Raw genomic sequence first — 14,139 nt, forward strand, 5'->3', positions numbered from 1 at the left:
TATTCAGTTTCAAACAGAATTAAATCATGCTGACACTCTGCCTTTGCTCAGCAATCTCAAATTTACGTCCAGAGCAAGTTGTTTGCAACAGTGAGGCACTGGTGCACAGAAAGTCATGATGCAGTTATGGTAAAACAGTTCCAAACTCTGGTTTAAGATTACCAGTGTTTTAGTATGTGACTCAGGTTTAAAGTACACCGCTGTAATAAAAACACACAGAGGAAACTATAAACTTAGAGGCACATGGAAGGACACTATATAGGCCACTTCTTTTCATTTTCTTATACACTGGGTTTCTGTAGAGGGCACTTTATAATTTTTATACAGTGATGAAATGTAACTAAGCATATTCACTCAAATACTGTACTTGGATACAAATTCTAGGTACTTGTACATAAGCATTTCAATTTTAAGTAACTTTATGCTTCTATCTCCACTACATTTCAGAGGCAAATATTGTATTCTATTCATCCTGTGTAGCAAAACTAAAATGAATAAACTGGTGCAATATCTGCACAGTATTGGACTATATAATAAAAAATGTAAATAACTGCCAAAGGAACATTATGAACAAGCAGTAGAGGGCAGCAACATGTCAATGTGGCGTCTAGTCTGCCTGATCCACAGAGGGAGAAGAAGAAGAAGAAGCAGCGAGTTTCTTCAGTAGTGTAGTTGTCATTCTAGTTCTGCAGCTGGACTACACTGTGGCGACAACGACGGGATAGAGGAGCTAAGCGAGAAAGAGTGGATACACACTGACCGATCATCAATATACACCAGGACAAATACAGGGACTGTTTCCACAGTGAGCGACGGTTAGTGAGACGGCAGCAGTCTAACTTATCAAACTGCGAGAAGAGACAGACAGACAAGATGAACGACTCCGCTGTGGACACGAACACGCTCTGCCTGTTCGACGTTGACGGGACGCTCACAACCGCCAGACAGGTACCCGATGTGTGTGTGTCTGTGTGTAAAAGTACTGTTACACTTGACTCCATTCATAGAAGTATATATGACAGTACGTGTCGGTGCAACATCCGGTTCCACGTCGTTGTTGTAGTTCTTCCGAGCGAGAGCGTGTTCCGCGGAAACTTTTACTCTGAAAAATGGTTCCACCCAAAAACGACACAAGGTTGATGGACTGGACTAATGAGCGACATTCTCTTGTATAATAATTAATAATAATAATGTAATAAAGAATTCTAAATAATGTAATGACGTGTTAACGTTAGTTATATCAACAAATTACTTCGGTCACCTCTCACCAACTCTCACACCCCTAACAGGAAGTGCCCGGCCTAAAGGGTCCCAGTATAGTTTTTTGACAGTTTATTTGAGTTTTTTGTAACTAAATATTCAAGTTGGATATACATTCTGTAAACACGTGGCAGATATCCCTGTGGTCACCCCATGAATTAAAAAACACACCTGTCTCGGTCATTAAATCAAACAAAGCTGATGCTAATCGTGTTTCCGTTTGTTTCTACTAGCATTTTGCTAACAAGCAGAACCAGCTATGGAGCAAGCCCGTCGTTTCAGAATGGGAACCCCAGACGCACAAAAAACCTCGCGAGAGTGATCGTGTTAACCCAAATCAAACTCTTTTTATTACCCTCCCCCAGTGTTTTTGTCCCTAACCCTAACCAGATCATAACCAGTGCGTCATCACATTGTAAAACATAAGTTTGTGTAATAACATGAGCAGTAAATGAACATCGTCTTCAAATCTCGAGAGAGTTTGTCAAATCAAAGGTTCCCTTCTAGACACCCAATTTTGCATGACAAGTATGTTAGTTAAATGATACAAATTATCCCAGAATGGAAAACATTTTGCAAGTTTACAACACAAAAAATATTCAAGCTTTAATCACTGGACTGGAGACTACTGGAGGTTTTAGTTGAGCAGTGAGAGATATATTTGCACCAGTATACAATCAGTGGTTTGCACACATTAAAATTAACATGTATTCAACTCTTAAATCATTTTTTTCAATTACTATTAAAGTGTCAGAATTAATATTTATAGAATCAGTGTGTTATTACCCACATTTTATTGTAGCAAATATCTGGTCACTTTTAGTTGTACACAGGTCTGCTGACAGACCTTTTTTTATAGCAGCGACATTAATATGAAATGGGGTAAACAAAGGTGTTACCAGTGGTGCTAATTAAGGCTCTATAACCAGTTTGGGCTGTTTATCTTCCTTTGATGGTGTTTCCTGAGTTGAGGGTGTAACTGTGCATTACTCTGTTACTATGTGTGGAGAATTATTGTGGACCAATATAAAGTCATAAACAGGTGATTATACTATGAGGAGAGAAGGTGATACTTGACATACCAGACAATCTTAGTCAATTGTGAAAGGTTAAGAAACAAAATGAGCACAGACTTTGGCGGTTGGGATGCATAATAGTTGATATGAATGCCAGCAACTGAAATACATACAATATTCAATTAAAATCATGGCAAATATTGTTAGCACCCAGGTGTTGGCAGTCAACAATGCTATTTGCACTGGCTGTGGATTAGCCAATGTGACTGTTTACACCTGCGTAGCAGAAACAAACCACAATCTTTTCCTAAATCTAACCAAATTGTTATGTCGCCTAAATCTAACCACACTGTGACGGATACACCCTCCTCCACCACAACCTCCTCCTTACATGGACTTTGTCACTCTTTCACAGTGCAAAAGCTGAGTGACTGATGCAGACATTTTTATATGAGTCTTGTTGCTCTTATTGCTGATGTTTATTCCATCATGTCATTAAGTGTAATTGATATGTGTGTATTTTCAGCGTGTGACTCCAGACATGACAGAGTTCCTTGAGAAGCTGAGGAGTCGGGTCCGAGTCGGAGTGGTAGGAGGGTCAGACCTCAGCAAGATCAAAGAGCAGCTGGGAGATGACGGTGAGCTATATCTATAGAGTAGAACAACTCTATATCCATTCCTTAAGTATGTCATTGGTTTGACTCTGTGTTCTTGTGTTTGTTGATGTGTGCAGTGATCCAGAAAGTGGACTATGTGTTTGCTGAGAACGGTCTTGTAGCCTATAAGAATGGAGAGTTTCTCTCTTCCCAGGTAAGATTTACCCGATGCTTCCAAAACACACTATTTTATGCCAATACTTTAAAGCCTGTACTATCAAAGTCTTTGTTTGACAGATTAAAGAGATAATTTCGGATTTTTTTTTAAGTGGGGTTGTATGACATCCTTATCCATAGTCAGTGTATTACCCACAGTAAATGTGGTTGGCATGCCTCCAGTTTGAAGGAGCAGTAGGAGTTAAGCAAGGTAATATAGCCACCTAAAAAGGCACACCTAAAAAAAATCTGTGTAATTTTAAATATACACTATCTTTAGAAAATTTTCACTGTTTTAACCTTGCTGTCAAACTGCATTATCTGACAGGAAATTGCCAAATATTGCTCTCTCCAAACCAACCAGATTCCTTTGGTAACTCCTGTGTTCTGTGAGGTTTTTGCCAATCTACCACTCCCTCACTCTTAGTTTGTTGTGTTTTTCTGTGACTTTGGTATTTAAAAGGGTTAGTTCAGATTCACCAAAGTCACACATTACACACAAACAAACTAGCTAATCAAGGCAGTGGTAGACCAGCAAATCCCGTGTTCTCCAAGGTGAAATGAATGTTTTTTGTCAAAAGAGTCTGGTGGATTTGGAGAGAAAAATATTTATTCTATATAACAATGGATTCCCATCAGAAAAAGAGCATCTGATGGAGGGCAAAGCAATGAAAATGTTCTAAATATAGCGTACACTTAAACTGATAAAACGTATTTTAGCCACTTATTTTTATAAGTGGCTAAAATACATTTTGTTGCTGCCCCATCCACAGCCGCACATTGCTTAGCTTCCTACACCAGTAGGAAACTGCGCGTGTGCCGACCACCATCTACCACAGGTATCACACTGACAATGGTTAAATACCTCATACCTCATACAAAAAACAAAAAACTATCCTTTTAAGATGATTTTCCATCTTTTCTTTGATAATCTTGAATTTGTGAACAGATGATGATGATGATGATGATGATGATGGTGATGGTGATGATACCTATTTGACTTTGTCTGTTTACTATTGTCAGTCCATCCAGGCCCATATGGGAGAAGAGCTACTGCAAGATTTCATTAACTTCTGTCTCAACTACATGGCCAAGATCAAACTGCCTAAGAAAAGGTACAGACATATTAGGGTCATGATCTCATTATTATCAATATTTATTTGTTTTTTGGATTAACAGTGTTGTAGTACTGATGTAACACGCATGGAGGAGTGCTGAAAAGCATTAAAAGTTCTGTAACATTTGAAAGTGTAGAATAATAACAGATAGCAGTGATTAAGACTAAACTGTAATGTGTGATGTGTTACAGGGGGACATTCATTGAATTCCGTAATGGCATGCTGAACGTCTCCCCTATTGGACGCAGTTGTACTCAGGAAGAGAGGACAGAGTTCTTCGAGTTAGATAAGGTAACACACACATTGACAGACTCCACTATTATTTTCATTTTAGCAGATTAACTGTGTGTAATGTGATAGGACTCACTCGTAGTGACGAACCCACAGATTTAGCACTTCCCACAGCTTTTTTGAGCATCTCTCAGCTCATGAAGCTGATTTCATCCGCAGCAAGTTAACTGTTAATGTTTTTGATTTGTGCAGTTAAATTCATTCTCAGCCACAAAAGCTCTAATAATCCCACTGCCCGCTGCAGTGGCTCTACAGTCACAGATAGGCCTCGATTATACTCTTAAACAGACAGACAGGGTACACGGACAGCTGTGGATCTCATGGATACCTATTAGTTCTGTTTTTACTACTTTCTGGAGTTCGCCTAGAGACTGTGTTCCTCACATGTGCAGGAGATCAGCATCTGTACTGAATGTTTGTGGTTTGCAGGCAGGTTCAACAAAGTGAGGGTAGGCGGATGTCTGTACAGAGCAAACATGTCCACACTCTGATGACAAAATTTATGTCACACGACTCTAGAAACCCTAGTGCATCATAGTGGAGCGCTTTACAGCTTAAGAGCCAGATGTTTTTCTCAGGAGTGAATGAAACTAAAACAGAGCTGAAAGGAGACTGAATACTGGACTTAGATTTCTCAGATGCCCAGAAACTTAAATAGTATACAGTATATCAAATGATAATATATTAAATGTCTGCAGCTTTAACTTTGCCTGAGTGACAGAACACTTTTCTATTCAGCTTTGCTTATTAACCTGCCACATAGGAATGAAGACAAGATTTACAGAAATCTGAAGGGCTGGGGATTTCATTTTTTTCTTTACTCCTTACAGAAAGAGAAAATCCGAGAGAAGTTCGTGGCCACATTAAGGGAAGAGTTCAAAGGAAAAGGACTGTCATTTTCAATTGGTGAGTTGACTGCACTCATGGCAATTATACATCTTGTAAGGAACACGGGATCAGTTACAGCTTAAGACTCGTGTGCTTTAAGTACCAGGCCATGAAACAAAAAGAACTATTGCAACTTCGGACAGTATGTAATGTCAGGACACTTGTGGCTGTTTCTTTGTCAGTGTGATGTAAATCGTCCAAATCATCGTGGCTCTTTGTTTGTCTGCAGGAGGGCAGATCAGCTTTGATGTGTTTCCTGATGGTTGGGATAAGAGATTCTGTCTGGGGATTGTTGAGAAGGACAACTACTCAACCATTCACTTCTTTGGAGACAAGACCAAACCTGTGAGTATGCTAACTACTGCAGGACAACACAATACAGGACAGAATATCAATAGGAGTGGCAGGTAAAGCCAGTGGTACAAAGACCAGACAGGCAGCCCATTGAGAAAACACAGTTGGACTACTGAGCCTAATGAAGGAGGTGTTTTTGACAACATGTTGTGTGGTCAGAACAGGAGCTAATACCTATCTATGATGGCATTTCATCATTCAGGGTACTTTACAGTAACAGGTTTGGCCATCTGCATTAACAGGGTTATCGACTGTGTAGAGCATTTTAGAAAGATGACTCAGTGTGAACAGAAGATGGAAAGGAAAGGATGTGTTTTTGTAGACAGCTGAATATAGAGAGGAACGGGTCTAGAGAAAGACAGGAGATGGCATGCATCAAAGAGCTGCAGGTCATACTCTGAATAATGTAATGACTTATGTCCTAGAGCTAATATTACATATCATATCCAAAGCATATCTAAAAACCTTTTACAATGTTTAAAAGTAGGTGTGTTTCCTTCTGACCAGAAATGTGGGCTTTTTTATGCATGCCTCTCTACACCAACCTTGCAAACCGTTGACTAGATGGTTTCTTTACCACAGAGTTGATCCTAAACAGGCAAGAGAATGTGTGTCACAACTGCAAAAACCCAACTGAGATGTATATTCTGTATAGGCTGTATATATGTCCAAAGAATACTCCTAAAATCCAAATATCGGTGCATCCTACATGTCTTAATGGGTTATTGCTGCATTCAGAACAAGGCCTAATTAGGAATATCCAAATGGATAATGCTCTTTACATGAATATACTATATGATATTCAAAATATTTTTGTATACCCAATAATAGTGAAAAATAACTGTTTATGTGAATGCAGTCAATGTGAGTGGAGATCTTTATGAAAACAACCTGAAACATGAGTGTGGACACATGCAATAATGTTGTATAAATGATTGTATAAAGGGTGATATTTTTAAAAAACAGCACAGAATATGATCATTAAACTACAAACTCCAATTTCATCCAAGCTCACTGCTGATATTTTAAAACACATTTGGGGATTTGGAGTCCTCTTGGATGCAGTTAAAAAGAAATCAGGGATTATATCTTGGGGTTTGTGTGTGAGTCAACGCCCAGATTAGAAGAAGACTGTTCTCTGTTCCAGACTACACAATTGTCTGCATGCTGTGCTGTTGTGAAAGTGCTCACACCATGTGGTCGGTTGTCAGGACCTAACGAGGGCTCACACTCGCTGAGTACCGCCTCCATTCAAAAACATTTCCCCCCCTTCCCCTTTTGCATGATCACTGTAGTTTTTCCCATACACTTGGAAGGGGAGGGTGAGGTGACTTTGTTACAGTCTTCAACATCACAGCTTGATGCCACTAAATCTGACACACGGGACATTTAACCTCTAAAATGTTGTGGAAAAATACACAGAACAACTGCAAGTACCACGTTTAGCTATGAGGTCTTCCCGCTAGGTAAGGGGATAAGCCTGTCATGTGTCTGAGCATTAAAAGATTTTTGATACGACTAACAATCCCAGTGCTTCTATTTGGCCTTGTCTGAGCTCGTATGTAGAAAGCACACGTTCAGTTTGGTTGCTTTAGGACTTATTTTTTCATAGAAATAAAAGAAAATTCAGACACTCATACATCATATTCCAGGAAAGCAGGATCTGTCTGAATATGAGCTTGACTTCAGTAATCCTATTTAGAATGTCACAATGTAGTTAAGCTAATTGTTGTATATGTGTTTGTTCTGTTCAAGGGAGGAAACGACTACGAGATCTACAGTGACCCTCGAACCATCGGCCATGAAGTGTCCTGCCCAGGGGACACACAAAAACTCTGTCAGCAGCTTTTCTTCTCGTGAGAGACGATAGCCGTCACAGGTTTCACTGTACATGTCTGTCATTTTTACAAGACAGAGAGAAAATATGTCTCAAAGACAACTTCTTCATGTCTAACTGTGAAGTTGAATTACTAAAATGATTAATTTAATGCACTGCAAAGAGCCAGTGTCATGGTGTCTTTGATAATGTGGGAGAGGGAAGACTCTGTGGCAAATGAAAGGAGGGATTTCTGGGTATTTTTTTAAATTGTGATGGTAAAAGTAATGGTTTAAATATGATTATTTTATTTTTCTTTCATGTTACCAGCATTACTTCATGGTAAACGCTGAGCCCAAACCATTGCCATTGCTAGTACTAATTTGTAGCTTCTTCCTCCTGGCATTTTACACTCACTGTCCACTTTATTAGGTTCACCATGCTGCTGGATTGCACCTCGTTTTGCCTTCATAACTGCCTTAATTATTTATTGCATAGATTCAACAAGGTTCTGGAAACATCTCTCAGAGATTTTAGTCCATACTGACATGAGAGCGTCATGCTGTAGCTGCAGCTTTGTCTGCGATGCAACTGTTCCTCTCCACCACATCCCAGAGGTGCTCCACTGAATTGAGGTCATATGACTGTGATCCGTGTTTTCATGTTGTTTGCACTAAATTCTGACCCTACCATCTGCCTGGTCTGACATGTCAGTTACTACTGCAACATTCAATGGTTTTCCCAGTCTTTTATTGTCTGTTGTTAGCGAGCCTGTGCCCGTTGTAGCCTCAGTTTCCTGTTCTCTAGCTGACAGGAGTAGCATCTGGTGCTGTAGCTCTTCTGAACACCTCTGATGTAACAACTGGTTATTTGAGTTACAGTTGCTTTTCTATAAGCTGGAACCAGTCTTGCTCTTCGAACTTGAGAAGATCTACTTGACCGTAGATGTTAAATACAGCAAAACTGCATGGACTGCTTCAGCTTGTTGCTGCAACACGTAAGCGTTGTCACCATATTGGTCATGGCAAGACTGATCTGTGAATGAAAACATGTAAATGGAGGAGCTGCATTTTTTTCTGGTTTAAAGGACTGTAGTGTTTCTCAATCAATTTCAGTGAGTCATGTTATATTCACGAGTTTATGGTTGATGTGGTGTAAGAAAAAGCAAAGTTGTTTTTTTTCCTAAGTTACTTCACGTAGATCATAATTCCTTGAATATAAAAATGACACATAGTAATAAATTGAGAAATAAACATCATAGTGCTTTTGCCCAGAAAAACTGCAGCTCTTCCGTTTACATGTATTCATTCACAGGTTACCACGACAACTATGGTGGCGACATACAATCTTAATGTGGCATCTATGTAAATATGTCTATGGTGTTGACCACGTCTGCACGCCTAAATGCACTGAGCTTCTGCCACAGTATTGGCTGATTAAATGTTTGCGTTAACGAGCAGTTGAACGGGTTTGCATAATAAAGTGGTCGGTGAGTTTATGTTTGCAGGTTTCACTCTCGTCTTTGTTTAGCCATGTTTACTGTCATCGCTTCACTCTGTCTGAACAGACCAGGACCACAACACACATCACTCGCTGTCTTCTCCAAGTTGTCATAGAACAGCGTATATGAGAAGTTTCATGAATGGTGTTAAGGCAATCACTAGAGCATGGAAGCCCATTTCTGCCAATGAGATGAAAAAGGACGTCCTGTGTAATGAAAAACTAAGTATCTCAAAATAATGTCTTTGTATTGCAAAACAACAAGAAATATTCTTAAAATGAGTCTCACTATCATTATTTTGAGATACTAAGTTTTAAAAAAAAGAGTTAATTTTATAAAACATGAAATATTTTATCATGGCCTCTATGGTACCTCACCGAAATATGTGAGAACGTATCTGACAAAGTAAAGCACTATACAATCATGTGATGTTCACCTGAGCTTGAATGAAGATTCTGCTTGAAATATATCAACAGTGAGAAATAAAAGAAGGGAACAATTCTCCATAACATGTCTGTTTTGTAACGTCTGTAGTATAAATCCACGCTGAACTGGATAATACATGAGAATATGTGAAGTGCAGTTGAGATGACACATGATGCTTTGGTACAACTCCCACTGATGCTGTGTTTTGAGTATGATAGTATATTTGCAGATTTTAGTTTTTAACTAAACCACATAACATTAACAAACCTTTTTCGTTGTTATGTGATTCTTAGAATTGTGTCCAGGATATCTACTGAACAGGACATTTAACGCAGTAAAAACGACCTTGTCAGTGCTTTCTGGTGGACATTGTGTATCATGGTGACACTGTTTCTAAATTTCCTCACACATATCACTGGCATTTCTGCACACTTACTGACATATAAATATATATCTGCAAAAAAAAAGTCCAAATTGGACCATTTGTGTGTGTTGTGTTGTTGAGTTATATGTGTTATAAATGTTAGTGAACAAGGATGTACATGTATTAATAAAACAAAAGGGCTCAAGACATTTGACAATCAGTACGTAGCGGTCTTACATCGAGGTGTTCCTGAATCATTAAAATAACATTGAAGTTTGTAAGAATGTGCAGAGGAAGACTCAGTGCTGAGAAATGCATCATGTTCCAGTCACGAGCCAAACAGTGAGCAGTCTGACACCATGCACACGGACCACAACACCTGGACCTGCACCTGATATGTCCTGAGCTTTTCCCGTGTACTTCTCAGGGCCTCATCACTGCCAGTATTCTCTCGTATTGTTTGGTACTGTGATGCACCAATGAAATAACCACAGTTTTAAATGTTCCAGTGTTCAAACAATTTAATATTGGAGGCTGTTATTTTGTTTTTCATGTCATGCTGATGCAGTTCTAGTTGGGACCCCTTTTATATCACTGAGTAACAGTGGTGGACAGTAACGAAGTACATTTACTTGAGTACTGTACTTAAGTACATTTTTTGAGTATCTGTACTTTACTTGAGTATGTGTTTTTTTGGAAACCTCTGACTTTCACTCCACTACATTTCAAAGACAAATATTGTACTTTGACTCTACTACATTTCTAGGAAGGTTGTTGTTACTTTTTGACTGAGCTTTGAATTCAGCTGTTGCTGTTTATTCTTTTCTAAAATGCAGTTGGTCACATGTTGTGTTCCTCACAAAAGAAAACCAATCACAGTAGCTCCTCTCTAATGGGACTGATGTAAAAGTGGAAATACATCATCCAGGCGCTCTCTGTAACAAGAACAAGCAAGCTCTCCCTCTTTCATTCAAACAAAAAGCGGGAATGGTGACAGCAGGAGAAAGACAAAATTAAATCTGAAGATGTTATTATAATTATTCATTATTCCAGGTAACTTTTTAAAGTTGGATTGTTTTTATCAGGGTGAAAAATACAGAATAATTCATGTATATATTCTGCCTCTGAAGACAGAAAGAAATCTCAGTTATTTAACAGACTTGTTGAACTCCTTACAGTTGGCTTCAATCTAATTTTATGCAGTGATTTTAATACAGTTACATCAGAAAATGACAACAGCTGTCCTTTTTGTTTTTGATTGTATTTCTATGTTGAAGTTTTTATAGTTGTTTCTATAGACTTTGTGTAGCAGAGTGGTTCTACAAGCAAGTCAGTGCATCATTAGATGGTTTCAGAGAGTTACAAGCTTCTGTAAATGCATCATGAAAACAATACAGCAGGTATTGATAATAGAAAATGTACTTTGTAATTTGTTCTTTTGAATACTTAAGTATTTTTAAAAACATGTACTTTTGAATACTTAAGTATTTTTAAAACCAAGTACTCTAGTACTTTACCTCAAGTAAAATTATGACTGAGCGACTTTCACTTGTGGTTGAGTAATATTTGACCAGGAGTATTTATACTTTGACTCAAGTACTGGGGTTGAGTACTTTGTCCACCACTGCTGAGTAAACTGATGGCTCCAGACTAAAGGAAATATTTTAAGTATATTTCACATATACTTAAATTTTTTACTATCACATACACTGAATAGGCTTCTTTTTGACTAATTCATTGTTTTCTTCTCCCTGATGTTTGGCCATTCTTCTATTACTTACATAAGATCACATACATAACTCAATATACACGAGTTTCATCCTAACTACATAAGGTATTAATATCATCAGTTACAACTTTATTAATGTTTATAAAGCGTTTGCAAATTAATTAACATTCACAAAGTTTTAATGATTTTATATTACACAAACTAATGATAAAATAGCATAAATGAATAGCATGAATCATTTATAAATATAATTACCATTTCACTGTTTGTTTACAATAAAATACCTATTAACTAACATTAAAATAATTATAAATTTACTCCTTATTCAGGGTGGTTATTATGACATGTTACCAAATTAACTAAACTTTATAAAAAGCTATTTCACTTTCACAGAAATGAATGAAATGCTGAGATACAGGCCTGTTGCACATGTGTTTTGTAAAGTTTTCTTGCACCCCGTATAATCAAGAAGACGCCGTTGAAGTAAATGCCAGACCCAGAATGTTGCTGTTTGTTCCCTTTAACAGTGCATTTATTGATAGGTCATTCACATCAATGGATACAGAGCACACACACATACACACACACCACAGGCTACGGTGAAATGTACAAGTAAAGAGGGAGAGGAGGTCATCCCGGGACTTCCAGCTCATTAGATTCAGTCAGTGTTATCACCACACACCAGGGGTTGTTATTTTTACCACTGTATATGTTCACATTGGCACACCTGCTGGGGCCAAGAGAAACTTTAAAAAATATACCAACAATGGAAAGAGAGAAAAATCTCTGCTCTTTTTTTCTTGACCTGGTCTTAGGAATGTCAAGTGTATACATGATTTCTACGACTTAACAGCTGCTATTAAAAACTGAGCTACATGACAATATCTGTGCTAAAATATTTGGTCACCTCATTTCTTCAGTTCCACAGGTGGCGCTCGCCGCTCAGCAGTGAACACACCACCTGTCAGTAACTTTAAGATGCACTCCTCGGTCAGCATGTGTTTTCTGTACAGACTGTCCACCCACATTAAAAGAGCCACAGTAGGTTTTCACTGTCAGCTTTGAATATACTAACAGAACAATGTGCTCAAATACAGCCAAACACTGTATTTGCACGTCAAAATATGGAATGCACTTACACGCACAGATCCCTCTGGACAGCACAGGAACCATGAAACAAAGTTTTTTTTGAAAGGGGAAATCTGTACTATATTTACTGTAGTAAATCATAAAATGATCACAATGTCATCAGAGATTAAGAAAACATGCCAAGTTTAAATACCGGCTTCTCTGACAACAACGCCGCAGCCATGTTGTCCTCCTTTGAGCTTTCTAGTCCAATCCGTAACTTCTGTTATATTTTTTCCTGTTTCACATTAATTAGAGCTCAAATTAACACTGAATGTTTGCTTAAAGAACAAGTGCCTATTTATGACTCGTTAGAAATCCTTAATAATCGTTTACAAGGGGTAGATGTTTATAACTGTTAAACTGAGCAAATATTTTCAGAGCAGTGGGCTTTTTGTTTTTGAGATAATGGGCTTAACTTTACATTGACAGAGAACTGACAGTTAACAGTGTAGGACTTCTCATGACTAGTTATTGTCAAATTACAATGCTGCGCTTGCCTTTCGCCCCTGTAGTGTTCCCGCAGCCTGCCTGAGCTTCCTTGAGTCTGGGGAGGAGGGGGCGGGGGGATACAACTTGCTTCATGGTATATCGACTAGGATATCAGTGTATTTAATATACCATCTATGGTATACCATCTCACTTTGGACATTTGTTTCAAAGAGTTCTTATTGTTGGTGATTAATTTAAGTGGGAATGTAAAAAGTTACAGATCACCTGAAAGGACACAAGTAAAAAAAAAGCAAACATTGGTCAAATATAGTGTGTATGATGACATTTGAAACATCAGTTATGTGACTTCGCTGAGTTTCATGATGTACATGTTCTCATCTGAGGGATTCAGTTGGTTTGAGAATTAAATCATTACATCAGTGTGGACATCAGGTCCTTATACAGTAGCATGTTATACAGTACACTGAAACATAAAAAACAAATGGCTTAATATATTGCACAAATAAAGACAAAAAAATACTGTATTTAAGCATTTGTTGTAAACATTAATAATTTGTTCATATTTTGTTCTTATTGTTTTCACATAATCTAATCTAATGACCAATCATTCATAGTGGGTCATGAGTCTTTCAGACTGTAAATCTGTGACATATTGTGACTGTTCCTGTTATAACTTGTCAACTGAGGGAACAACATTGTATTTTCACAAAGAGCCTTCAGAGGATCCACAGTTATTTTTCATTTTGAGCTTTGAACTATCTGGTTTCTAATCTAAACTGTCAAAACTAAACTATTGACCTTTAGAGGCAGATTTGTATTTAATGGAGTGATGTTTTTTTTTTTGTCCAGGACAAGTTACAAAGGAAATAATTTAAGAATTGAGTCGACCAAAGAAAAGACTTCACATAAGTTCAGGTCAGGTAAGAAACTGTTGTCTGCTTATTGGCCCTCCAGTGTTAAGACTAAATAATGCAACATTTTAC

The 14,139-nt window shown here is 38.0% G+C and overlaps 1 protein-coding gene across 1 annotated transcript; it reads left to right on the forward strand.

The window, feature by feature from the left end:
* The first annotated feature begins 660 nt into the window (after positions 1–660).
* Positions 661–9,053, forward strand: pmm2 (phosphomannomutase 2). Its single transcript, XM_084715667.1, has 8 exons — positions 661–948; positions 2,803–2,914; positions 3,010–3,086; positions 4,112–4,203; positions 4,398–4,497; positions 5,328–5,403; positions 5,615–5,730; positions 7,495–9,053. The coding sequence occupies exons 1-8, from the start codon at positions 874–876 to the stop codon at positions 7,597–7,599; spliced, it is 753 nt and encodes a 250-aa protein (XP_084571793.1). The 5' UTR covers positions 661–873; the 3' UTR covers positions 7,600–9,053.
* Positions 9,054–14,139: the final 5,086 nt, after the last annotated feature.

The sequence above is a fragment of the Lutjanus erythropterus genome, chromosome 3 (genome assembly GCF_056507025.1).
Source record: "Lutjanus erythropterus isolate fLutEry1 chromosome 3, fLutEry1.hap2, whole genome shotgun sequence".
NCBI classification, from domain to species: Eukaryota; Metazoa; Chordata; class Actinopteri; order Lutjaniformes; family Lutjanidae; genus Lutjanus; species Lutjanus erythropterus.